This window comes from Hemitrygon akajei, chromosome 6 (genome assembly GCF_048418815.1).
Source record: "Hemitrygon akajei chromosome 6, sHemAka1.3, whole genome shotgun sequence".
Taxonomy (NCBI): domain Eukaryota; kingdom Metazoa; phylum Chordata; class Chondrichthyes; order Myliobatiformes; family Dasyatidae; genus Hemitrygon; species Hemitrygon akajei.
In genome coordinates this window covers 92,307,737-92,333,241 of record NC_133129.1, presented here as the reverse complement: position 1 = coordinate 92,333,241, position 25,505 = coordinate 92,307,737, and the positions used below count along the sequence as shown (strand labels likewise).

Below are 25,505 nucleotides of genomic sequence, written 5' to 3'. Positions count from 1 at the left end.
CCAATTTAACAATCTTCTGTTTTTGTTTTTCATCTTACTCAGAAAAACTAACGGATTATGATCAGTGTAAACAATAAGTGGTTTTTGAGTTGTACCAACATATACCTCAAAATATTCCAAAGCTAAAACAAGAGATAACAATTCTTTCTCTATTGTTGAATAGTTTCTTTGATGCTTATTAAATTTCTTAGAAAAGTAAGCTACTGGATGATCAACCTCATCACCTTCATTCCTTTGCATCAATACTGCTCCCGCAGCTTCATCACTAGCATCCACAGCTAATGAAAAAGGTTTTTCAAAGTCAGGTGCCTTAAGCACAGGTTGTTCACATATCATTGTTTTCAATTTTTCAAATGCTTCCTGACAAAACACTGTCCATACAAACTTTACATTCTTCTGCAGAAGGTTAGTTAATGGAAGGGCAACATTAGCAAAATTCTTACAAAATTTTCGATAATATCCTACCATTCCCAAAAACCTTCTGAGAGTTTTTTTCCCCGTCGGAGTGGGAATTTCCAAAATTGCCTGAACTTTTGCCTGAACAGGAGCTACCTTACCTTGACCTACAACATAACCAAGGTAAGTCACAGTAGCATGTCCAAATTCACTCTTGGCTAAATTAATAGTCAAGTTAGCTTTTGAAAGCTTTTCAAACAATTTCTCCACCGCAATAATGTGTGCTTCCCAAGTATCATTTCCTGTCACTAAATCATCAATATAAGCATCAGTATCTTTCAAACCCTGAATCACAGAATTAATCATCCTCTGAAAAGTACCTGGGGCATTCTTCATCCCAAATGGAAGAACATTATACTCATATAACCCAGATGGAGTTACAAATGCAGAAATCTCTCTACCTCTGTCCGTTAATGGAACACACCAATACCCTTTCAATAAATCAATCTTTGTAAGGAACTTTGCTTTTCCAACTTTATCTACACAATCATCTACTCTAGGAATTGGATATGCATCTGTCTTCGTTACAGCATTCACCTTCCTATAGTCCGTACAAAACCTAATACTACCATCAGGTTTTGGCACCATTACACATGGCGAACTCCAATTCGAGTTAGAATGTCTAATAATATCATTCTCTAACATGTATTCAATTTCTTTCTCAGCAAGTTCACATTTTTCCATGTTCATCCTATATGGATGTTGTTTAATAGGTTTGGCATCTCCAACATCTACATCATGTGAAGCTATAGTAGTCCTTCTCGGAACATCTGGAAACAAATCCTTATACTTAAAAATCAATTCCTTCATCTGTTGTTTCTGCTCTAGCTGTAAATGTGCTAATTTCTCATCCATATTTTCCAAAATAGTCGAATTAGGTAACCTAACAGAAACAATGTTAGATTTAGAATGAAAGTCAGATGAATCATCTATCATGTTCCCAGTTAAATCCAACTCATTCTCACTAACCACAACAGTCACAGTATCAGATTGTTTCTCAAAATATGGTTTAATCATATTTATGTGGCAAAGTTGTGTTGACCTTCTACGATCTGGAGTTTTTATTACATAATCCACATCATTAACTCTAGACACAATTTCATAAGGTCCATGAAATCTAGCTTGTAAAGGATTTGTCTGCACTGGGAAAAGAACCAACACCTTATCTCCAGGCTTAAACATCCTCATCCTAGCTTCCTTATCATACCAAGTCTTCATTTTCTCCTGAGTCAACTTTAAATTTTCCTTGGCTAAGCTACAAGCTCTATGTAACCTGTCCTTAAATTTCAAAACATAGTCCAACAAATTAGTATGCACTTCCTTACTAATCCACTGTTCCTTCAATAAAGCTAAAGGTCCTCTAACTCTATGTCCAAACACAAGTTCAAATGGACTAAAACCTAAAGATTCCTGTACCGATTCCCTTACTGCAAATAAAAGTAAGTTTATACTCTCATCCCAGTCACTTTCATTCTCCACACAATATGTCCTAATCATATTCTTGAGAGTAGAATGAAACCTCTCCAAAGCACCTTGCGATTCTGGATGGTATGCAGACGAAGTAATTTGCTTAGCTCCCAATTTATAAACTATCTGTTGAAACAATCCAGACATAAAATTACTACCTTGATCAGTTTGTATTTCCTTAGGCAATCCAAAATAAGTAAAGAATTTTATAAGAGCCTTCGTCACAGTTTTAGCTTTTATATTCCTAAGTGGTACTGCCTCTGGAAACCTAGACGAAGTACACATGATAGTCAACAAATACTGATAACCAGTTTTTGTCTTTGGTAATGGACCAACACAATCTACAATAACTTTAGAAAACGGTTCACCGAATGCTGGAATAGGTTGTAATGGAGCTACTAGTGTAACCTGATTTGGTTTACCCACAATCTGACAAGTATGGCACGTCTTACAAAACATCGCCACATCTTTTCTTAAACCAGGCCAGTAAAAATGTTTTAAAATCTTGTCCACAGTTTTCCTTACCCCTTGATGTCCACCTAAAGGCACACTATGAGCTAAAGTCAAAATCTCATTCCGATAAACTTTAGGAACAACTACCTGATAAACAACATTCCATTCCTCACTTGCAGGAATTGTAGGCGACCTCCACTTCCTCATCAACACTCCTTTTTCCAAGTAATATCCTACTGACACCTTCTCAATTTCACTACCTAGTAAAGCTTGTTCCCTTAATTTTACAATCTCAGGATCTCTATTCTGCTCTGCTATCATCTCCTTCCGAGACAGAGATAAATCTTCATAGTCAGACTTACTCCCAGAACCTTGTTCAAACAACGAAGGTAAGAAAGTCTCCGACACATCCTCAAAACTCAAATCCTGAGTTGAACAGTCATGAGTAACAACCTCATTCTGCACATCAATCTTTTTAGCCATAGCTCTAGTCACAACACAAGAAAAATCTGTGTTAGAATTCACCTCTGGTTCCTCTGACTCCATTGTCAAATGCACTTCAGGAAAAACTTGTCCACCTGCCAAGTCATTACCTAACAATAAAGAAATACCCTTCACAGGTAAGCTATGCTGTAATCCTACCTTAACAAATCCTGTAACTAACCCTGACTTTAAATTTACTTCATGTAAACGTACAGGCATAAAATCACTTCCAACACCTCTTATGTAATTCACCTCACCAGTATCACTCTCTTCATTAAACTTCAACACACTATCTAACATCAGTGATTGAGAAGCTCCAGTATCCCTAAGAATTTTTATTGGCACCAGAGTAGATCCTTCTTTCAAGGATACAAACCCTTCAGTTATAAAATGATCATATCCCTTTCTAACTTTGTCAGACTCTAACAAATCCTCATTTGTGTTTACCAAACCCTGTAACTTTACAGGTGCTTTAGTATGTTGCACACAAGCATCTGGAACTGCTTCCTTCTCTTTCTTTTTCAATTTGAAACAGTTAGCTATTACATGGCCAGGCTTCTTACAATAGTTACAAATAAGACCAAACTGTCTTTCCTTCACAGGTTTTCCTTCCTCCTTACCTCTCTCATTAACCTCTGATTTAATTTCTAATTTACCTGGAGTCTCCATATTATTTTTCCTCTTGAAAATTCTACCCTGAGGAAATTTATTCTTATGGATTAAAACATACTCATCAGCTAATCTAGCACAGTCCTGCAATTTATCAGTATCCCTCTCATTTAAGTAGGTCCTTACTTCAACAGGAATGCTTCTTTTAAATTCCTCCATCAAAATCAGCTCTTTCAATGTCTCATAGTCCTCATTTACATTTTTAGAAGAAACCCATCTCTCAAAACACATAGCTTTATCATAGGCAAATTCCACATAAGTCTTTTCCACAGACTTTTTCAAACTCCTGAATCTTTCCCTGTACGCTTCTGGGACCAATTCATACGATTTGAGAATATTTTCTTTCACAATATCATAATCTAATGCTTGCTCAGCAGTTAAAGCTGTGTAAACCTGTTGTGCCTTGCCTTTAATCACACTCTGTAATAACACTGACCATTTATCTTTCGGCCACTCTAACATCCGAGCAATAGTTTCAAAATGTTGAAAATATCTCTCCACTTCTGTTTCACTAAATGGAGGGACCAATTTAATTTCTTGGCTAGCAACAAACGGTTTACTAGAATCAGCAGACTTTTCTACAGACCTTAATTTCTCCATTGCATATTCAAAATCTCTTTGCTTTTGCTCAATTTCCAATTTACACCTTTCTAACATCATTTGTTCAATTTGCAACTGCATCTCCAGATTACTTATTGGAAACGATTCTAAAATCGATTCTTCAAAATGACCCGAAGCCACAAAATGTGATGCGATCTTTCTCTGTATTACAGCTTTTGATGTAGTTGGCAAGATCCCTTTAAGATGCAAACGATTAGCAAGTTCAGAGACTTCAGTTTTTTTCGCCTTCGCTAACAAATCCGCGTCTGGCGAATCCAGAAACTCATCAATATTCATCGTTGCCGAATACCACTCACAAGCCAATCAAACAAAAAAAAACCGAGCAATCCCCGTTACCAAAACACCGACTCAAAATTCAAAAAAACTTTTCAAACTCAAATAATTCAATTCCGGACGTACCCCCATATTTATGTTACGTATTCGGGCAACAATAATATAGATGAGTTAGGCAAGGGGTTTTATAACGAATAACACGTTTATTAAACACTGATAACAAACCCCCTTCAAATGTAAACAAACCCAAACAATGATCCGAGCTCAGCTGCTGACAGCTGGTCAGACAGTTCTTAATAGCTTTGCAGTCTCAAACAGTCTTTAAAGTAGTATTGAAAAAACCAGTTCTCCAAAGCGATATGCCGAATGAAAGCAGTATTTTAAAACGATATGCCGACAGTTCAAAAGCTCACGGTACTTTTAAAAGGAGAGACTTTTTAAAGCGATGTAAATTCTCTTCCACGTCGATGTCCTTCGATTCCCAGCGTCGAACTCCCACGTCGAATCTTATTAAATATAACAACTTAAAGTGACTGACCTTCCTTCCAAAATATTCTCAATCTCCCGCTTTTTCCCAGCGGAGACTATCGTGAGAATAGTAAACGAAATCCTTCCGAATGAGGATCAAACAAAGTCGAAGTCAATCCATCGAAAATCAATTCTTCTCGATCTCCATTTTCCAAACTTTTCTTCACTCTCCATCAGCAAAGAAACCGTTGGCTCTGACCTTTTAAACTTTAGGCATTATATAAAACTTCATTTTTAACTAAACTGCGTCATCACATTAAATCACACAGTAACATGAAGTCATCTTGGCAAATCCAGCCACGAACTGCCCCACCTGACAGGGTGGGTCTTCCTTTTATACCCTGTAGAAAAAACCTGTCACATGACCTCTACTGGCGGGAAAATGACATCACTCCACCATTACCTCATGTCCAGTATAACTTCAACCCCAGTCACGTGACAAGGGTACCACTGTCACGTCACGGGTACGTAACAATTGCATCACCCAATATGTTGGGCCCAGGATAGGCAGAACTAAGGATAACAAATGTTGACCTTCACACTGACACTCAAATTTTATGAATTTTTATGAATGTATATCCGCATATAATGAGCAGAGAATTTATCAACTGTCTCATAAGGATAGTTTGCATTTGTATTTAAGATGAAGAAAAAAGTAAAAACAATGTAGTTTTGACCACTTAAGGAAATCTGTTGCCTAGCTCCCCGGAGTATTCACAACTTGACTGAATTGAAGAATTCATTGACAGACAATCTGAGCTCACAATCAGTGGGATTGTGGGACTTAGAGTAGCAGATGACAAGGATCAGTGCTTGGGAGGGACTACCCTCAGTGGCCACGTTATTAGGTACACCTGTACACCTGCTTGTTAATTCACTTATCTAATCAGCCACTCACGTGGTAGCAACTCACTGCATAAAAACATGCAGACATGGCCAAGAGGTTCAGATGTTCTTCAGGCCAAGCATCAGAATAGAGAAGAAATGTGATCTAAGTGACTTTGACCATGGAATTATTGTTGGTGCCAGACAGAGAGGTTTGAGTATCTCAGAAACTGATCTCCTGGGATTTTCACATATAGTAGTCTCTAGAGATAATAGAGAATGGTGCAAAAAACAAAAAAAAAACATCCTGCGAGTGGCAGTTCTTTAGGCAAAGTCACTTTGTCAATAGAGTTCAGAGGAGACTGGCCTCAAGCTGAGAGGAAGATGACAGTAATTCAAATAGTAATTCGTGGGCAAAGTACTGGAGAGTTTAACATCAGTAGCTGAGCGAAGGGCGCTGAGTAGGCTACGGTCAATTATGGAAAACCCTGAACATCCTCTACATAGCACCATCCAGAGACAGAGAAGCAGTTTCAGCGACAGGCTACTATCGATGCAATGCTCCTCAGACAGGATGAAGAGGTCAATACTCCCCAATGCCATTAGGCTTTACAATTCAACCGCCAGGACTTAAGAACTTTTTAAAAGCTATTATTAATGCTTTTTGAGATAGTGATTTAGATGCATATCATATTTTTTACTGAGTTAAGTATTGTATGTAATTAGTTTTGCTACAACAAGTGTATGGGACATTGGAAAAAAGTTGAATTTCCCCATGGGGATGAATAAAGTATCTATCTATCTATCATCTATCTAGCCACACATTGCAACAGTACTGTGCAGAAGATCGTCTCTGAAATACACAATATATTGAACCTTGAACAGCAGAAGACCACACTCGATTTCACACCCGTACTCAATAAAGTGGCCACTGAGTGTATATAGCAATGATTTGTATGGGGGAACACAATATAATATTGCTGAGTCTGTAAATGACGCAAAAGGATGTAATGCTGAGGCTTTATAAGGCATTGGTGAGGCCTCACCTGTAGCATTGTGAGCAGATTTGTGCCCCTTATTTAAGAGAGGATGTGCTGACGTTGGTGAGAGTTCAGAGGACTTTCACAAGGATGATTCCGGGAATAAAAGGCTTCATATACGAGGAGCATTTGATGGCTCTGGGCCTGTACTTGTTAGAATTTAGAAGAATGGATCTCATTGAAACCTATCAAATGATGAAAGGCCTAGATAGAGTGGATGAGGAGAGGATATTTACTAAAATGGGGGAGTCTAGAACCAGAGGGCACAACCTCAGAATAGAGGGACGCCCATTTAGAATGTAGATGAAGAGGAATTTCTTTAGCCAGGGAGTGGTGAATCTGTGGAATGTGTTACCGTAGGTGGCTGTGGATGCCAAGTCATTAAGGCAGAAGTTGTTAGATTCTTGATTAGCATGAAGGGTTATGGGAAGAAGACAGGAGATTGGGGCTAAGGAGGAAAATGGATCAGCCGTGATGAAATGGTGGTGAATCTGTTGCCACTGGTGGCAGTGGGGCCAGGTTCATTGGGTATATTTAAGGCAGCGGTTGATGGATGCTTGATAGGTCAGGGCGAAGACAGCTGAATGAGGTTGAGAGGGAAATGGATTAGCCATGATGAAATGCTGGAGCATACTTGGTGACCTAATTCTGCTCCTATGTCTTATTGCCTAAAACTGGATGAGATTGTGAGCTAAGAAGCTTTGAAGGAATTGGACAATTCTAGTGAGTGGGCAGTCAAACGGCAGATGCAGTAGAAAGTGGAGGATTGTGAACTTACTCGCTTTGGTTGGAAAACCAAAAAGACAAAGCATTATTTGAATGGCAAAAGGTAGGGAAATGCTGCTGCATAAGGGAACCTGGGTATTTTGAACACTAGACTCTGAAAACAAGCAGATAGTTGTGGAGAGCAGTTAAAGAGGTGATTGGTATATTGCTTTATGCAAGAGGTTTCATGTAACTGTCATAAAAGTCTTTGGTCAATATTTGGCGCAGTTTTGATGTATTCTCCCTAGAGGGAGCGCAGTGAAAGTTCACCTGAAGGATTCTTCAGACTGCAGAGTTGATTAATGATACAAGACTGTTTCAGGTTCACTCAAGGTTAGAATAATGAGAGTGGAGTTAACTGAAACATACAAGGTTCTATTGTGTACTGTTTGGCTAGGTCTTCTAATATAGAGTGACAAACTACAACAAATTAAGAGTGGATAAAATTATAGGCTTATTTTATTTATTTACAAGGGAAGCTACCTCCACACATTATCATCTGGAAAATAACCTTGCTTAAACAAATCACTGTTGTACTTTTAATGGCATTAATCCGTTACCTGCATCCATCTCTAGTTCCTGCTATTTGTAATTCAATCAGTCCCATTTGTCTTTAGAGGCTTCTTCCCTCATGACAGCCATGTCCTGGTTTCCTCAAAACATCCCCCCCGGCCATAAAACACGTCTTGATAAAACACACACACAGAGTCTTTATAAGCTTCCATCCAAACAAAAAAAACAAATCAGCAAAGCACTCTGGGATCACAGAGGTTCCATTTTGTCACATTACAGTTTACAAAAGTTATAAATTCATAAATAATTCAGGATACAGATATAATTCCACAATTCTGACAGATATGACGAGGGCGTTTCCCCAGATGGGATTTTTCAATCATGGGAGTCACAGTCTCATGGTACAGAGATAAGACATTTAAGGCTGAAGCGGGGAGAAATTTCTTCACTCGGTGAGGGCCCAGTCACTAAATATATTTAAGAAAGAAGACTATGAGGATCATTTGATGGCTCTGAGCATGTACTTGCTGGAATTTAGAAGAATGAGGGGGGAATCTCATTGAAACCTATCAAATGTTGAAAGACCTAGGTAGAGTAGATGAGGAGAGGATGTTTTCTATAGTGGAGGAGTCTAGGACAAGAGGAAATAACCTCAGAATAGGCCAGCATCCATTTAGGACAGAAATGAGGAATTTCTTTAGCCAGAGGGTAGTAAATCTTTGGAATTCATTGCCACAGGTATGGAGGCCAAGTCACTGGGTGTATTTAAGGCAGACGTTGCTAGGTCAGTGCGTGAGAGGTTACAGGGAGAAGGCAGGAGAATGGAGTTGAGAGGCAAATGGATCAGCAATGACCAAATGACGGAACTTACACAATGGCCCCACTGGCTAATTCTGGTCCAATGTCTTGTATAGATTACTAGACAGAAGCAGCCTAGTAGTATAGCAGTAAGCATAAAGCTTTCCAGTTTCAGCAACCCAGGTTGAATTCTGCCTGCATCTGTATGGAATTTGTACATTCTTCCCGTAATCGTGTGGGTTTCCTCCCACGTTCCAAAGATGTAATTGGTCATTGGACTGCAAGGGCCTTTTACTGTGCTGTATCTCTAAATTATATAAAATAATATCGATACGCAGCATGGTATTCAGATAATGGATTAGCTAGGGTTTGACTGGTGACACAAGCTTAAAGGGCCCAACAGCCTGTGACTTAAGATGGCCATCACTAGAGTGGGCTTTGAGGTATTTCTATGTGGCAGAACAAAGGTGGAGCCCGGGCCCAAGAGCAAGGAAAGACCCAAGGTTTGGATGAATTAAGCGCGGAGCCAGATTGAAAAGATCAGGATGTCAGGGCTGGGGGCGAGGGACATGCCTGCTATATTTACTTGTCTCTGTACTGAACTGAAGCTATGGCCAGCAACTAACTGGCTTCTGAATCTACCTGGCTGTGGACTGGCTTTTGTGAACTTCAGTTCTGAATGCTCTAAGCTTTCTTTTAATGTTTGCGCAAATTTGTTTTTTCCTCTCTGCACATTGGGTGTTCGGTCTTTTATTTTAATGGATTCTATTGGGTTTTTCTTACGTAGCTGTAGTTGTAGACAAATCTAAAGGTTGTAAAAGTTACACATTCTTTTTACTTTGTTTGATTGACATGTACATTTCTTTCAGATGTTCTGCTTGCATTGAACTGCATTGTGAGGAAGATGTGGACAAGGCATTGAAATTTGATGAGTGCACGATCATTGGGGAAACAGTAAAGCTGAACAAAGTGGTGAAACTGGGAGCTCTGGATGCTGGTAATTACCCCTCGTTATTTGACTTTTTTTTTAATGCTTTGAGGGCATCGTCTCTTCCTGGCATAGGGCGCTGTGTTCTTTGCATAAGCTTGGATGTGTTCCAGAAGCACTTTGAAGAGCGTAACGATATCACAGAGGAGCATCAATCCTTACCATCTCCTGCAGCTAGTACCCCCATTGCCTCATGCAGAAGAATGTCCAGTTAGAATCAGAATCAGATTTATCATCTCTGAAATTAAAAAAATATAGTAAGTACATTCAGTGGTCACTAAGTATATCCTCTTCCGCTGCTGTAGCCCATCCACTTCAAAGTTCGAGGTGTGCGTTCAGAAATGCTCTTCTGCACACCACTGGGCTCTCTCATTAGCAAGGCTTTTTCGCTCACAGAACTGCTGCTCGCTGGATATTTTTTGTTTTTCGCACCATTCGCTGTAGACTGTTGTGTGTGAAACACCAGGAGATTAGCAGTTTCTAAGATACTCAAACTAACCCATCTGGCGCCAACAAATATTTCATGGTTAAAGTCGCTTGGATCACCTTTCTTCCCCATTCTGCTGTTTGGTCTGAACAACAACTGAACCTTTTGACCATGTCTGCATTCTTTTATGCATAAGTTGCTTCCACCTGATTGGTTGATTAGATATTTGCATTAATGAGCAGGTATATTTAATAAAGTGGTTACTGAGTGTATATATAAAAAAGCTAAATAAGTAGTTCAAAAAGGGAGCAAAACATAATGAGGTAGTGTTCATGAGTTCACTGTCAATTCAGAAATCTGCTGGTGCAGGGGAAGAAGCTGATACTTTGTCTTCCATTAAGTCCATATTCCTTGATTTCCTTAGCATGCAGAAATCCATCAGTCTCTGTCCTTACAGTTCAACAGGTGTACCTCCAGTCTCCTTGTGTAGGGACGAAGGAATTTCCTCTTATCTATACTAAATGGCTGTCCCCCGTTTTGAGATTGATCCCTGGTTTAGAATATAGAACAGTACAGCACAGGAAAAGCCTGCAATATCGTGTCGAACCAATTAAATAAATAATCACATTCTCACCAGAGACCTACATAAGACTGCAAGACCATAAGACATAAGAGCAGAATTAGGCCATCTGGCCTGTCTAGTCTGCTCTGCCATTCCATCATAGCTGACGTTTTATCCCTCCCAACCCATTTTCCCCATAACCTTACTAATTAAGAACCTGTCAACCTCTGCTTTAAATATGCCAATTGACTGGGCCTGCACAGCTGCCTGTGGTATTGAATCCCATAGATTCACCACCCTCTAGCTAAAGAAATTCCTCATCTCCATTCTAAAGGAATGTCCTTCCATTCTGAGGCTGTACCCTCCGGTCTAATCAAGAAACTATCAACCTCTGCTTAAAATATACCCAATGACCTGGCCTCCATGACTGCATGGCAATGAATTCCACAGATTCACAGTCCCCTGACTTAAGAAGTTCCTTCTCTAAAGGGATGTCTTCTACTCTGAGATTGTGCCCTCTCCCTCTAATGGAAATATCGACTCCACATCCACTCTATCTAAGCCTTTCAATATTTCATAGTCTTCAATGAGATCTTCCTCTGTCATAAACCTCTGGACCCTCTCCAATGACAGCACATCCTTTCTGCCAAGAACATGGGGTCCCAAACTGCTCACAATATTCAATGTGGTCAGACCAATGCCTTATAAAATCTCACTTTATAACAACAGTAAAGATATCTTTAGTCTTGCGCTCAAATCCTCTTGCAAGAATGATTAACTTACCATTTATCTTTTAATTGCTCCCTCAACCTACATGTTAATTAATTTTCACAGGTTCATCTCCAAGGATACCCAGATCCCTCTTGAATATCAGCATCTTTGTCTTGTATTGTTTAAATAATATTCTACCTTTCTGTTTCTTTTACCAGAATAGATGACCTCATAATTGTTCATGTTAAATTCCATCTGTCATGTCCTTGCCAATCGTTTATCCTTAGTTGTTGAGTAACCCAAGAGTTCTTCAGATCAAGTGGTGTTTTTGGCATCTTGTGCTCCATTTTCCAACCTTTGTTCAATGATCCCTGATGTCTTGACCCAACAAATGTCCATCTATCTCTTTTTATTGATTGACTGAGATACAACGCAGAATAGGCCCTTCTAGTCCTTCAAGCAACGCATCCAGCAACCCCCAATTTAATATCACAGGACAATTTACAAAGACCAATTAACCTACCAACCAGTATATCTTTGCACTATGGGAGGAAACCCATGCGGTCATGGAGAGAACATGCAAACTCCTTACAGGCAGCATCGGGAATCGAACCTGGGTCGCTGGTACTGTACCACCCTTAGACTGGGAAGTTTCAATTAACCAACAGTCCTTGATTTTATTGCCATCAATATTCCTCAACTACGCATCACTGTTGGGTATTCAAATGGATTACTGATTTGCAGCTTAACTTTCTTCGCATTGCAGAAAGTCGAAGGACACTCTACATTAGAAGTCTTCCGAGAGAAGTGTATGCCAAGAACCTTAAAAAGCTGTTTGAGAAAGTTGCTGGTGTTTGGATACAGGAGAATCAGAAAAGCACCAAGAGGTATGTAAAGATTAAAGTTTAGCTTTATTTGTTTTATGTACATCAGGGCTCACAGTTTGCTGTGCTGCCAGTACCAACAGAGTATACCCACAACCTACTAACCCCAACCTGTAAATGGGAGGAAACCAGGGCATCTGAAAGAAACTAGAGTGGTCACAGGAATAACTTGTATACTCCTTTTAAGACTGTTAGACAGGATTTCCCAATATTTATATGCCATGAAGCTTACCATTAACCGAGGGGTTCGTGGACCCCAGGTTGGGAACCCTTACAATCAGACATCAAAGCAAGCCATTCTGCCTGTCGAATCACCTCAGCCATTCCATAATGGTTGATTTATTGTGTCTCTCAAATCCATTTTCTTGCCTTCTGTCTGCAACCTTCGACACCATTACTAATCAAGAACCTATCAACTTCTGCTTCAAATGTACCCAATGACATGGTCTCTATAGTTGTCTGTGGAAATGAATTCCACAGGTTCACCATGCTCTGGTTAAAGTAATTCCTCATCTCTGATCAAAAGGGATGTCCTTGTGTTCTTGTCCTAGACTCCTCAACTACTGTATAAGAAACATCCTCACCACGTCCACTCTATCTAAGCTATTTAATATTCGGTAGGTTTCATTGTGATTCTGTTTTATTCTTATAAAGTCCAGCAAGTACAGGCCCAGCACCATCAAACAGTGGGGGGAATGGAATGCTGATTGCTGACTGCTGGCATTGTAAGATGTTGTACTAACCATTACACTATTGAGCCGCCCCACAAGCTGTGTATTCAGTCTAAAAGCTGTTGTGATCCAGAATGCTCAGTATGGAATATGGTTTCTTTTAAGTTACTACATACCTGGTGTATATAATTTCTTCAGGTACTTTGTCAAAGTGCCAAAAAGATGAGAGGTGTGTACGCTGGTATCTTTACTGGCACGACTGCCACAAACTGGGTAACATTGTCAAGTGGGGTCACATTTCCCCCTTTCCAGCACTTCTGTGGGGTATTAACTTTGGGTCTTGGCCCAAAATGTCGACTGTTTATTCCTCCCCATACATGCTGCCCACCCTGATGAGTTCCTCGAGCATTTTGTGAATATTGCCCTGGACCTCCAGTATCTGCAGAATCTCTTGTGTTTAACATTCTTGTAAATTTTCTCTGTAGTCTTTCAATCTTGTTGATATTTTTTCTTTAGATAGGTTACAATAGGTAGATTTAATGTCAGAGAAATGTATACAATACATATCCTGAAATTCTTTTTCTTTGCAAACATCCACGAAAACAGAGGAGTGCCCAAAGAATGAATTTCAGTTAAATGTTAGAACCCCAAAGCCCCCCCCAACTCCCCCCATGCATCAGCAGCAGCAAAACAATGAAGCCCCCCCCCATCAAAAAACATCAGCACTCAAAGCATCAATAATGGCACAGGCTTGCAGTACACCAAAGACTACTTGTTCACCCAGTATTCGACATACTACAGACTCTCTCTGTCCCTAACAAGGGAAAAAGAGGTGTCCCCGTTTCACAGCGAGAGGGGAGACAAAACAACTCACTGATTTATGGTGTTAAAAGTCTATTGCATCGCTTTTTCCGAGCTCTGTGCCCAAAGAACTCGGGTCCCTGGGCACACAGCCAGCAGCCGGCTCACTGCTTTTGATCTTCTGTGTACTTCCAGGACACATCAGGCGGCAGCACCGGCCTCAAATCAGCCAGTCTCCAGAGCCACAAAAATCTGGCACCCTGAAGGCGCGCTAGTCTTCCAGGCCACGTCCTGGGCATATCGAAAAGCAGCTGGTTATGAGACCCGTTTCCATAAAGAACCATAGTCAGCGTGTAACTCCGGGTCAGGGTCTTCAAAAGAACCTTAACAGGGAAATAAAGAGATATTAAAGATAGAAATAAAGCTGTTTCTGAAGATGCAAGCAAAGGAATCACTGTTAGGCAACATCAACCTCTGAAGCTCCAAATATGTGACCAAATTTGAATTCACCAATGTCTTATAAGCACCTTCCGTTAAGGTGGTGACGCATTTGATCACAGCAGTTTCTGTAGGGTCAGAGATGGAATTCAATGCAGACAAGTGTGAGGTTTTGTGCTTCGGTTGGACCAACTAGGTTAGGCCTTACACAGTGAACAGTAGGGCTCTGAGGAGTGTGGTAAAACAAAGGGATCTGAGAATACAGGTATATAATCTGTTAAAAAGTGTTAAAATCCATGTACTGAATATAGCAGATGGGATGTTATGCTGAAGTTGTGTAAAACATTGATGAGGCCTAATTTGGAGTATCATGTGCAGTATTGATCACCTACCGACAGGAAAGATGTAAGCAAGGTTGAAAGAGTGCAAAGAAAATTTACAAGGATGTTGCCGGGTCTGGAGGATCTGAGTTATATGGACAGATTGAATTGGGTAGCACTGTATTCATTCGAACGGAGAAGATTGAAAGGAGAATTGATAGAGGTATACAAAATTAAGAGAGTATAGGTAGGGTAAATGCAAGCAGTCTTTTTCCACTGAGGGTGGGTAAGGGTGAAAGATGAGAAGTGTAAAAAGAAACTTCTTCACTCAGAGGGTCATGAGGGTGTGGAATGAACTGCCAACACAAGTGGTGCATACAAGCTCAATTCCAATGTTTAAGAGAAGATTGGATAGGCATATAGATAGAAAGGATATGGAGGGCAATGGTCCTGGTGCATGTCGATTGGAGTAGGCAGATTAAATAGTCTTGGCATGGACTAGATGGCTGAAGGGCCTGTTTCTGTGCTGTACTTCTCTCTGGGGTCAACCAAAAAGTTTATTGTCCTTTTTTAAGCTTATTTTTTTTTTACAATTGCAAGACCCTGCTGTACATTAAGAATTTAAATTACTGCAGGTCTACCCCATCAGCAAGTTGCTTGCTGGCGGAGAAGATGAGGGAGCTGGACTTGCTGCAGGTCCTACTACTGCCAGCGTTAGTAAGGCGATGTCGGTCGGCAGGAGAGCTGTGTGGCCTCAGTCGTAGCGAGGGTGAGGCCTCAAGCTGTGCTGTTGCCTGTTTGCAGCTGCTCAGGAAAGAGGCGACAGAGTTGGTGCGCCCTATTGTGGTGATGCGGCCAAGTGGAGTTGTGGTCCCCCTAATGTTCACTCAGCAGAAGACAAGCTGTATTGTGTTCGATTGCTGCAACATTCATGGACTCAGGGTTTTGGACTATATGTGACTGTATTTTACTGTTATTTTATATGTGCTATATACAATTTGTGCTGTGTGACTGTTGGTACTGAATTCTACTGACTCCAGCTTGGATGTCACACCACAGCACTTCCGGTTTTGCGCACTGTCTCCGACACCTCTCTCCTGGGCAGCTGTAAACAGGCAACACCACGGCTTGAGGCCTAAGTCCTTGCTACAACCGAGGTCACACAGCTCCCCCGCCATCTGCCAATAAATTATTGAATCAGACTTGTGACATTCCACATTAACAATGTCCAACAAGGTCTTGCAATCACAAGAAAAGTGACCAAGACCATCACTGGCTGTTAGACTGCACGACGACTCCTCTGTTGCCTCACTGGCACAGGCAGCAGCCCGAGCCCAGCTCCTTCACTTTCCTCGACAACAAGCAACTCGCTGATGGGGTAGACCTGCTGTACTTTAAGTCCTTACTGTCCAGCAGTGTCTTGTGATCATAAAAAATACTTTTTGAAAGACAATAGTGCCTTTGGATAAAAAGGTAGAAGCTGTGTTTTGCACCTTGGACCCAGAGCAACACTGTCTCATTTGGCTGTATTCATGGGTATTGATGGTCGACAGTTAACCTTGTACTTGAATAACTTGAACATAAAATCCTAACAACAATTTTGCTTTTGTTTTGGTCAGGTTTGCCTTAATTGCATTCAAAACAACAGAAGCAGCAGATGGTGCCCTAAGTAAAAGTGAAATTGAATGCAAGGGAAATCTAATCCAGTTGCAATCTGTGCATCAGAGGAGCAAAGGTACGCCTGTGATTAACTGTGCAGTTTCTAGAATAACCCATTCAGCCCATCGCTACAGCCACCTCCTTTTGATTAAAAGGTTTCTGTTTTAATTTATTCTGTTTGGGAGTGCATTCCATGAGCTTAGGTGTTACTGAAAAGCACCTTATGAACTTTATTTAAACAGAAAACACAGAACAGTACAGTATGGGAACTGGCCCTTCGCCCACAATGTTGTGCTGAACCAGCTAAAAAGTAAATTTTTTAATAACCCAAAAATCCAATCCCTCCTACCTAAACAATGTCCATTTCCCTCCATCTTCCTCGTTCATGTGTTTATGTAAATGCTTCGAATGGATTTACCTCTACCACCATACTAGGCAGCACATTCCAGGCATCCACCCCTCTCTGAGTGAAAAATTTTAATCCTCACATCCCCTTTGAACCTACCCCCCTCACCTTCAACGCATGCCCTCTGGTATTAGACATTTCTACCCTGGGAAGCAGATACTCGCTGTCTACTCTGTCTATGCCTCTCATGATTTTATAAACCTCTGTCAGATCTCCCCTCAGAATTCATGTACCCCAAAATGTGGAATACAATTTGCTGTCAAAGAATTTATCGGGGGGTAGTGGTAAAAAGGTACATGCACCTTATTTTTCTCAACTAGCATGTAGGCAAATGACTCTGCTTCCTGTTATGGAAAATCATGAAATGGGTCTCTTTCCTAGAATGTAAATCCAGAGTAAGAGGGGTGTGGGGTGTGTGGGTCACGTACTCAGTAAAGGAGCCAACTTCTGGAGAATCAACGTTTCGTGTTAATTACAGCAGTTTTTATGCTGCTCGTCAACTCAAAGAATTGACTGTATTTCTCTACTGGTGCTGTATGACCTGCCAGGAATTTCCTGCATTTTGTGTATGCTTCAGGCATTTAGTCTCTACAATTTTACAATATTGTTGAAATCACTATAACTTCTCAGTCGGTCTCACCCATCTTGTGTTTTTAACATTATTAATAAATTGTGTTGTAGATGGATGGGGAGTTATAGATTCTATTTCAAAATGCAGCCTCCAGGATGCATAAACTATCGTGATGTTTCTTTTTCAGAGAAAAAGAAGATTCTTATGGTGAATAACCTCCCTCGTCCATTGAGTAAGACATATTTGAAGTCTTTGTTTACTGATGCTGAGGATATCCGAATCTCTAATGAAAATGACTGCCCAGCACACGGGTAAGTAAATTGTAAGCATAGTACTGACACAGCGCTCCAGCAGAGTAAAACATCCCTGCTTCCTTACAAAAGTATTACACCCTGAGCCACATGATGTAATAACAGAAGGTTTGCCTCAGAGGTAGATTTTTAAGTAGCATCTTTTTATTTAATAAAAAAAGAGACTAGAGATTTAGAGAAGGAATTCCAGAACTTCTTATAACGAGGCAACTGAAGACATAGACTATAAGTGATAAAAGCAAAATTAGGTCATTCAGACCATAGAGTCTGCTCTGCAATTCCACCATGGCTGATTTATTACCCCTCTCAACCCCATTCTTCCCCCAGGGGTGGCATGGTAGTATAGTAGTTAGCACAATGCTTTACAGCACAAGGAGTTTGTACATTCTCTCCGTGATTGCATGGATTTCCTCCGTGTGGTCTAGTTTCCTCCCACAGCCCAAAGATGTCTCTTCGGCTGTCCATCGATTGCAATTGCCCATGCTGCAAGTCTCCCCTCTCCACGCCTCCGATGTTGTCCAAGGGAAGGGCACTAGGCCGATACAGCTTAGCACCAGAGTCGTCGCAGAGCAATGTATGGTTAAGTGCCTTGCTCAAGGACACAACACGCTGCCTCAGCTGAGGCTCGAACTAGCGACCTTCAGATCACTAGACCAACGCCTTAACCATTTGGCCACGCGCCAACACAAGGGTATGCTGGTTGGTTGGCTAGTTGGTCATTGTAAATTGTTTCGTGATTAGTCTGAGATTAAATTGAGCGAATGCTGGGCAGCATAGCTGTGCTGTATTCAATTTAAAAAATTGATTAAGGTAAGAAATATTTAATAAGAGCTGGCGTAAACACACAGAACCAAATAGCCTTCAACCTCTGCTTTATTCTGCGGTGTCCCGTCACTGAATTTGAATCTGTGGAACTCATTACCACAGATGGTTGTGGAGGCCAAGTCATTGGGTATATTAGAGTGAAGGTTGGTTGGTTCTTGATTAGTAAGGTCATCAAAGGTTACAGGGAGGAGGTAGGAGAATTAGTTGAGAGGGAAAATAAATCAGCCATGATGGAATGGCAGAGTCATCTAGGAGGGTCGAATGGCCTAATCTGCCCGTATGTCTTATGGTCTTGAAAGCACAAATATGAAGGAGTCATGGACTTCTAACTGACTATTACCTTGTCTCTGTTTCTCTTATGACATTAAATGTTTAATTTACAGAGTTGCTTATATAGAATACAAGACAGCCAAGCAAGCCAAGGCAGCCCTGAAACGGTTCAAGGAAAAAGGGGTTCAGGGGCAGGTGATTCAAGTCGACTCTCTAGAGGCAAAAAAAGAGAAGCCAGAAAAGAGTCTCCTTCAAGGGGCAAAGGAAAAGAAACAAGGAAAGAAAATCACCGAAGCAAAGAAGGAAGGAAGCTTAGAAAGGAGACTCCCTGGTAAGACGAAAAAGGGCAAAAAATGCAGGGCAGATTTGCCGCATATGTACAGTAGGGTTACTTGGCTTCATGTTTGCTCATTGAATGTGATTTAAGCTGTCTGCACTGCTTTGTGCTTACTAGTTATTGTGGAGCCACTGTGATTGCTACAATACCAGCCGTAAGATCGGATTTCTATTCTTGCCACTGTCTGTAAGGAGTTTGTACGTTGTCCCCATAACTGCATGCATTCTTCCGGGTGTTCTGGTTTCCTCCCAACCACATATGAGTTAGGGTTAGTAAGTTGTGGACGAATTATTTTGATACTGGAAGCATGACGATACTTGTGGGCTGCCCTGCACAATCCTCGCCATTTAGTGGTAGTAGGAAGGCTAAACTTCTGGTTGACATGAGCGTACATTTAGGGGGAACAGAACAGAGTGGAGCCTCCTGATATTAAAGCGGTTGCCATCTAATCTGACGTTCACTGCCACACCGCTGCTATCCTCAATCTTCTTGTGGAGAAGCTTGGTAACACACAGGAGGAAGATGTTAAAGAGCACTGGCACTTGCACACACCCCTGCCTCACCCCTGTGCATACAAGGAAGGGCTCGGACTCTTGTCCTCCTATAGTCACCCGAGCAGCCATCCCATCATGGAACTGGTGGAGGATGTTACCAAATTTATTGGGACAGCCAAACCTGAGGAGTACGTCCCATAAAAGCTCTCTTTTGCACAGTATCAAATGCTTTGGAGAGGTCAACTAAGGCCATAAACAGGTCCTGATGTTGCTCCCGGCACTTTTCCTGAAGCTGCTGGGCTGTGGAGATCATGTCGATCATGCTCCTGTTCTTTCTAAATCCACACTGCAATTCAGGCAGCATTGACTCAGTGATGTTGCTGATGAGCCTCTGAAGCATCACCTTAGCCAGGACCTTTCCAGCAACAGAAAGGAGTGATATGCCCCTACTATTGCCACAGATGGCCTTGTCACCCTTGTTCTTATAAATGACAATGATGCTTGCATTCCTCCATTGCTGTGGGATGTTCTCATCAGTCCAGGCCTTGGTGATGTACTGGTAGAGGGTGCACATACATATGTATCCTCCGTTCTTCAGTAACTCAGCAGGGATATTGTCAGTGCCAGGGGACTTGTTGTTCTTAAGGGAATGGACAGTTGATAGAACCTCCTGGAAGGTTGGTGGTAGACTGAGGTCATGGATAGGAGGAAGTTTAGGCAGTTCACCCAGGATGGTGGGGTCTGCGTCAGAATACTGATTAAGCAGAATGTTAAAATGCTCGGCCCACCTCAGCAGAATGGTATTCTGATTCTTCAGAAGTGTTGGACCATCTGCTGTTTTCAGGGGAGTAATGCATTGATTTATTGGGCTGTAGATGGTTTTGACAGCATTGTAAAAATTATACATGTCATTATTATCGGCAAAGGACTGGATTTCATGTGCCTTTTCAGTTCATCACTCATTTTGTATGGCCTGTATTGCCTTTTGCACTTTCCTCCGAGCTGCCTGATGCTGATGGATGATGGGTTATCTAAAGTTGCCCGGTGTGCTTTGTGCATGTCGTTAAGCAAGTTGTGGATGGTATCTGAGTTATCGTCAAACTAGTCTTGGTGGTTTCTGCTCTATGACCGATGGATTGGGCTGCTGCCTCATAGAGCGCAGAGCTGATATAGGTCCACTGTTGTTCCTGGTATTTTCTGAACTCAGACCAGGTTCCAGCTCCCTTAGTTTCTCAGCTAGGATGCGTCAAAACTCACTTCTTGCTTCTGTGTGTCTCAGGCGGTTGCAATTTAGCCGCTTTTTATTGGGCTTTTGCAGCTGCGGGGGGGTGGGGGGGGGGGGGAACGCGCTTTCATATGGAGCTTGGCCACGATCATACGATGGTCAGTCCAGCACTCTGCACCTCTCATGGCATGGGTGATGAGAACATCCTTGATGTCACTACATCTCACAATGATGAAGTCGATCATGTGCCAATGTTTAGAGCGAGGGTGCATCCACGAGGTCTTATATTTTGCCCTCTGCTGGAAGATGGTGTTGGTTATGGTGAGGTTATGCTCAGAGCAAAGAGTAAGTAGCCTCATGCCATTTGCATTGACCTTGCCAATACCATGCCTACCTAGCACTCCACTCCATACTCTGTTGTTCTGTCCCACCCTAGCGTTGTAGTCCCCAAGCAAAAGGATCTTATCATTCTTAGGGATCCGGCAAAGAGCTTCATCCAATGTATGATAAAAGCATTCCTTGGCCTCATTCTCAGATGGCAAAGTTGGTGCATAGGCACTGAGAAGCCTGGCATAACGTTTCTTTGCCAGGGGGATACGGAGGGTCATTGGTCTTTCACTAATGCCAACAGGTGTTTCTGTGAGACATGGTAGAAAGGTGTTCTTGATGGCCAATCCTACTCCATGGAGATGTAGTCCACCTGGGGGGAAACCTTTCTGGAAGAGGTGTAACCCATCCCTTCCTCTGTTAAAGAGCCTTCATCCAGGAGCCTGGTCTCACTCAGTGCAGCAATGTCGATGTTGTAGCGCCTCAGCTCAGCAGCAATCAAGGCTGTTCTCCAGTGAGGTCTGTCAGAGATGCCATACGAGTCCAGGAGAGTCCTTACATTCCATGTTGCCGGTTTTAAGTTGTATTGTTTCTTATTTTGACCGCAGTAGTGGAATAGCCTGATAGGCGCGGTAACCTATCCAGGTGAGTGACTGAATGGGCAATTTTTAGGCCACCTTTTCTAGGCCCTTCCCCAACTGGGGTGAGCAGTGCAGTCCCTAAATAGGGCTGCTCTGTCGCACAGGGGCCTGCTGAAAACAGATGCCACTCAGTCCCAGCTGCTAGCGACCAAATACCCTGTACCGCTGCTGTGCAAGGTTCTGACTAGGAGCTCCCAGTCCATTCGTACCTGCTCCCATTGCCAGACGCCCCATCGCCGTCAGACTTCAACCCTATGTAAGGTCCAGGTATTGTATTGTTCACCGTGGTCAGAGGTGGAGACCTGCGCATGGAAGATATTAAAGTGCCACAGGGCTTTCCCCAGTAGCACTATCTTCACCATGGTGAGGTAAATCCCGGTGGCAAGGGTGAACCCAGGACAACCGGTCCCACGTCTTGGCTGCAGGAGGCTGCTGGGTCCTTGGTCTGTTAAGGCCTACCTATTGCACGCCGCCAGCGCATTGCTTTTCTGTCAGGGTGTGCTCCCTTAGCCTTGTCTCAACAGACTTACCACAAGGCAGTGGGGCTATTTACCCATAGCCGGGACAGTGGTTGACAGGCGCCAGGGCGTGTCCACACAGTGGAGGGCCTGCACGCCACATCTCTGGGGCCCATTGCTGCTCTGAGATCCCCTGTAGTTTAGCCTGAGCCTGTAAGATACCTCGTGTGACCCCAAGGAGGCACTGCAGGAGTCTTGGTGGTGGAGAGGCTCTGTACCGGCTGGAGGAGGCTTACACACTCGGCTCCTCTTTTCACCCTGTGTAGAGAAGGCTAGCCAGCGGCAATAGCTGCAAGCAGAGAGCACTATGCGGCCTACAGCATGCAACATGCACTAACTACAAGCACTACTGCGCTAGACGCTTCACACACACCCTGTGAGCAAATACTGCACCCACACACATAAAGCACTGTAGTACTTATAACACACTATAACTTGGGAATGTAAGGATTAAATCTACAAATGAATTATGTATAAACAAAGTAAAGTGCATAAATTAAATATTATAGGATACAGTACAGATTATCCATTAACACTTCAAATGCAATGCATCTGGAAGTTCAGAAGCCCAATGACCTGAGGGAAGAAGCTGTTTCCCATCCTGACCATTTTTGTCTTTCTGCATCGGAGTCTCCTGTCTGGTGGTAGAAAGTCGAAGAGGATGCTGGATGGATGGGTAGGATCCTTGATAACACTAAGGGCCCTACATAAGCAGCACTCCTGATAGTGTCCCCAATAGGTGGTAAGGGATCATCCTCTCGGGCATTCTCGCAGTCCTTTGTAGGGACTTCCCAGTCTGATGCTCGGCTGCTCCCATACCAGATGGAGATGCAGCTTATCAGGACGCTCCTGTAAAAGGGGGGAGGGGTTGAAGAGGCCTTGTTTGCCTCAATCTCTTCAGGAAATGGAGGCGTTGCTGTACCTTCTTGTTCTGGGAGGTGATATTGAGGGACCAGGTGAGGTCATCCATGATGTGAACTCCCAGGAACCTGGTGCACTTAATTCTCTACAGAGGAGCCGTGTATGCGCCGGGGGGGGGGGGGGGGGGGGGGGTCTCATCTGTAGCCTCCTAAGGTCCACAATCATTTCCTTGATCTTCTCCACTTTCAGACTGGGGTTACCCACCAGTCCACCAGCCGCTCCACTTCCAGATGCAGCCTGTAGCTGGCCGCCCTTCATGGCTCAAGTCCCTGGAAGAGGTGGGTTAACATATGAGCAAAAAGTTGGACATTACTCGGTTAACTATCACTGCTTTCCCCCCTCACATTAAAAATTATAATGCTGCTCTGCACTGTAGTGAGGCACGTGTACCTGAGCTTTACTGAGAGCCAGAGCAGTTTAATTGAATTCATCACTGACTTGTTTTTCTCTCGTTTCAGCTCCCTGTGACTCCCTGTTTGTGCAAAACTTATCATCAAAAGTGACACTGGACGATTTGAGGTCAACCTTCAAAGGTTCCATAGGTGCCAAGATACAGTCTTCAAAACAGCAGTAAGTGAGTACTCCTGGTTTAATCTATTGTGCTGGCTTTGAGTACTTTGCCCTGCTGCCCCCTCCCAAATTCTAGCCAGTACTGTGGAGGGGCCGCACCTTTAGGGTGATTGGCATAGCACTTTACGGTGCCAGCCATCACAATAGGGGTTCAGTTCCTGCCACTGTCTATAAGGAGTTACATTCTTCCCATGACTGCGTGGGTTTCTTCCAGGTTCTCCAGTTTCCTTCCGTATCCAAAGGTGTGGGGTTAGGGTTAGTCAGTTGTGGTCATGCTGTGGCGACATTTGGGGCCCATCTCCAGCACAATTCTCAGACTGTTGGGCATTCACATAAACAACAAATTTCACTGTCTGTTTTGATGTACATGTGACAAATAGAATTTTATCTTAATAAAATCTTCAGAATCTATCCAGCTGTCACCTTACAGATAGGATACTAAACCTGTGTAGAACACAGAACAGTACAGCGCAGTACAGGCCCTTCAGCCCATGAGGTTATGCCGACCATTTAATCTATTCCAAAATCAATACAAACCTTCCCTCCTACATAACCCTCCAGTTTTCTTTCATCCATGTGCCTGAGTCTCTGACATGTAACTAATGTACTCGTCTTTGTCACCACTCCTAGCAGTGTTTTCCATTTACTTACCACTGTCTGTGTAAATAAAAACTTATCTCTGACATCCCCCTGTAGTTTCCTCCAATCACTTTAAACATGCCCTCTTGGTGATGTAATCTCTGCTTCTTGAGATGAACATAGGAAGTCCCATTGTTCTAACATAAAACCTATATAGATTCAATAGGCCGACTAAACTCCTTGCATTCAGTAATTTCTCTGCTATTCAGATACAGCCTGGAACTGGACAGATCCTTTGTGGCTCAGATCCCTGGGAGAGGGGGTTAACTTATGAACGGAAGGCTGGCTAACTTACACTTGTCCCCACTGACTAGAATTGAGAAGGACAAACATACAGGATCCGAAGTGGCCTGAACAGGATGGATGTGGAAGGAGTGTTTCTTTTCCAGGTTCTCCTTTTGTGGGAGAACTTGGAAGTAGGGATCACTGTTTTTAAGATAAGCGGTCGCCCATTAAAGACAGAAATACAGCACAATTATCTCCCAGAAGATTGAGAATCTTTGGTGTACCCTTTTCCGAGGGGGGTGGGTGGAAGCAGAGGTTTGATAAGAGAAGTTGATAAGCTATAGTCGCTGAGAAGAAGTGGGAATGCAGTGTTGTTAAATAGTGGTGTAGCTGAGTTGTCCGTTCCTCCTCCTCCTCATTTTTATACAATTTGAGTCCTGGTGAAAGATCTCAGACCAAAATGTCAGCTGTTCAGTCCCCTCCATAGATGCTGCCTGACCTACTGAGTTCCTTCAGTTGCTTAAGATTTTCGGCATCTGTAGAATATCTTGCACTCCTAATTTGTATATTTGTTTTTTGCCCAGTTAAACCAACACAAGTCTCCAATCCTGTCCAAGGTGGGCCAGAGTGAGCCTCCACCAGAACACCCCCGTCAAGGTCAAGTCTGTGAGGGTCAAATTACATCTCTCTGTGGGTTTGTAGAGATGCTCTGCCCAACATTTTAATGATGCAAGATTTTGGAGGTCCCCAGTTCCTTTCCCAGTTACTGTATAGGATACATACAGGAATGATGTTCCCATGCCTGGGGTGTCCAAAACCATGAGCCACAATCAAAATAATTATTCAGCCATTAATCACTGAGATGAAGATAAA

At 42.4% G+C, this 25,505-nt stretch overlaps 1 protein-coding gene across 6 annotated transcripts in view; it reads left to right on the top strand.

Annotated features, from left to right (window-relative positions):
• The window catches only part of LOC140729273 (uncharacterized), a 137,610-nt gene that overhangs the window by 109,195 nt on the left and 2,910 nt on the right, over nucleotides 1–25,505 (top strand). For 5 of the 6 annotated variants that reach the window (XM_073048859.1, XM_073048862.1, XM_073048861.1 and 2 more), the window contains 6 exons: nucleotides 9,761–9,888; nucleotides 12,346–12,466; nucleotides 16,313–16,428; nucleotides 17,517–17,640; nucleotides 18,849–19,066; nucleotides 23,657–23,768. In XM_073048859.1, coding sequence (XP_072904960.1) covers nucleotides 9,761–9,888; nucleotides 12,346–12,466; nucleotides 16,313–16,428; nucleotides 17,517–17,640; nucleotides 18,849–19,066; nucleotides 23,657–23,768 — 819 coding nt within the window. Of the gene's footprint in view, nucleotides 1–9,760; nucleotides 9,889–12,345; nucleotides 12,467–16,312; nucleotides 16,429–17,516; nucleotides 17,641–18,848; nucleotides 19,067–23,656; nucleotides 23,773–25,505 lie in introns of all 6 variants that reach the window. The other variant, XM_073048858.1, reaches the window with a different exon arrangement.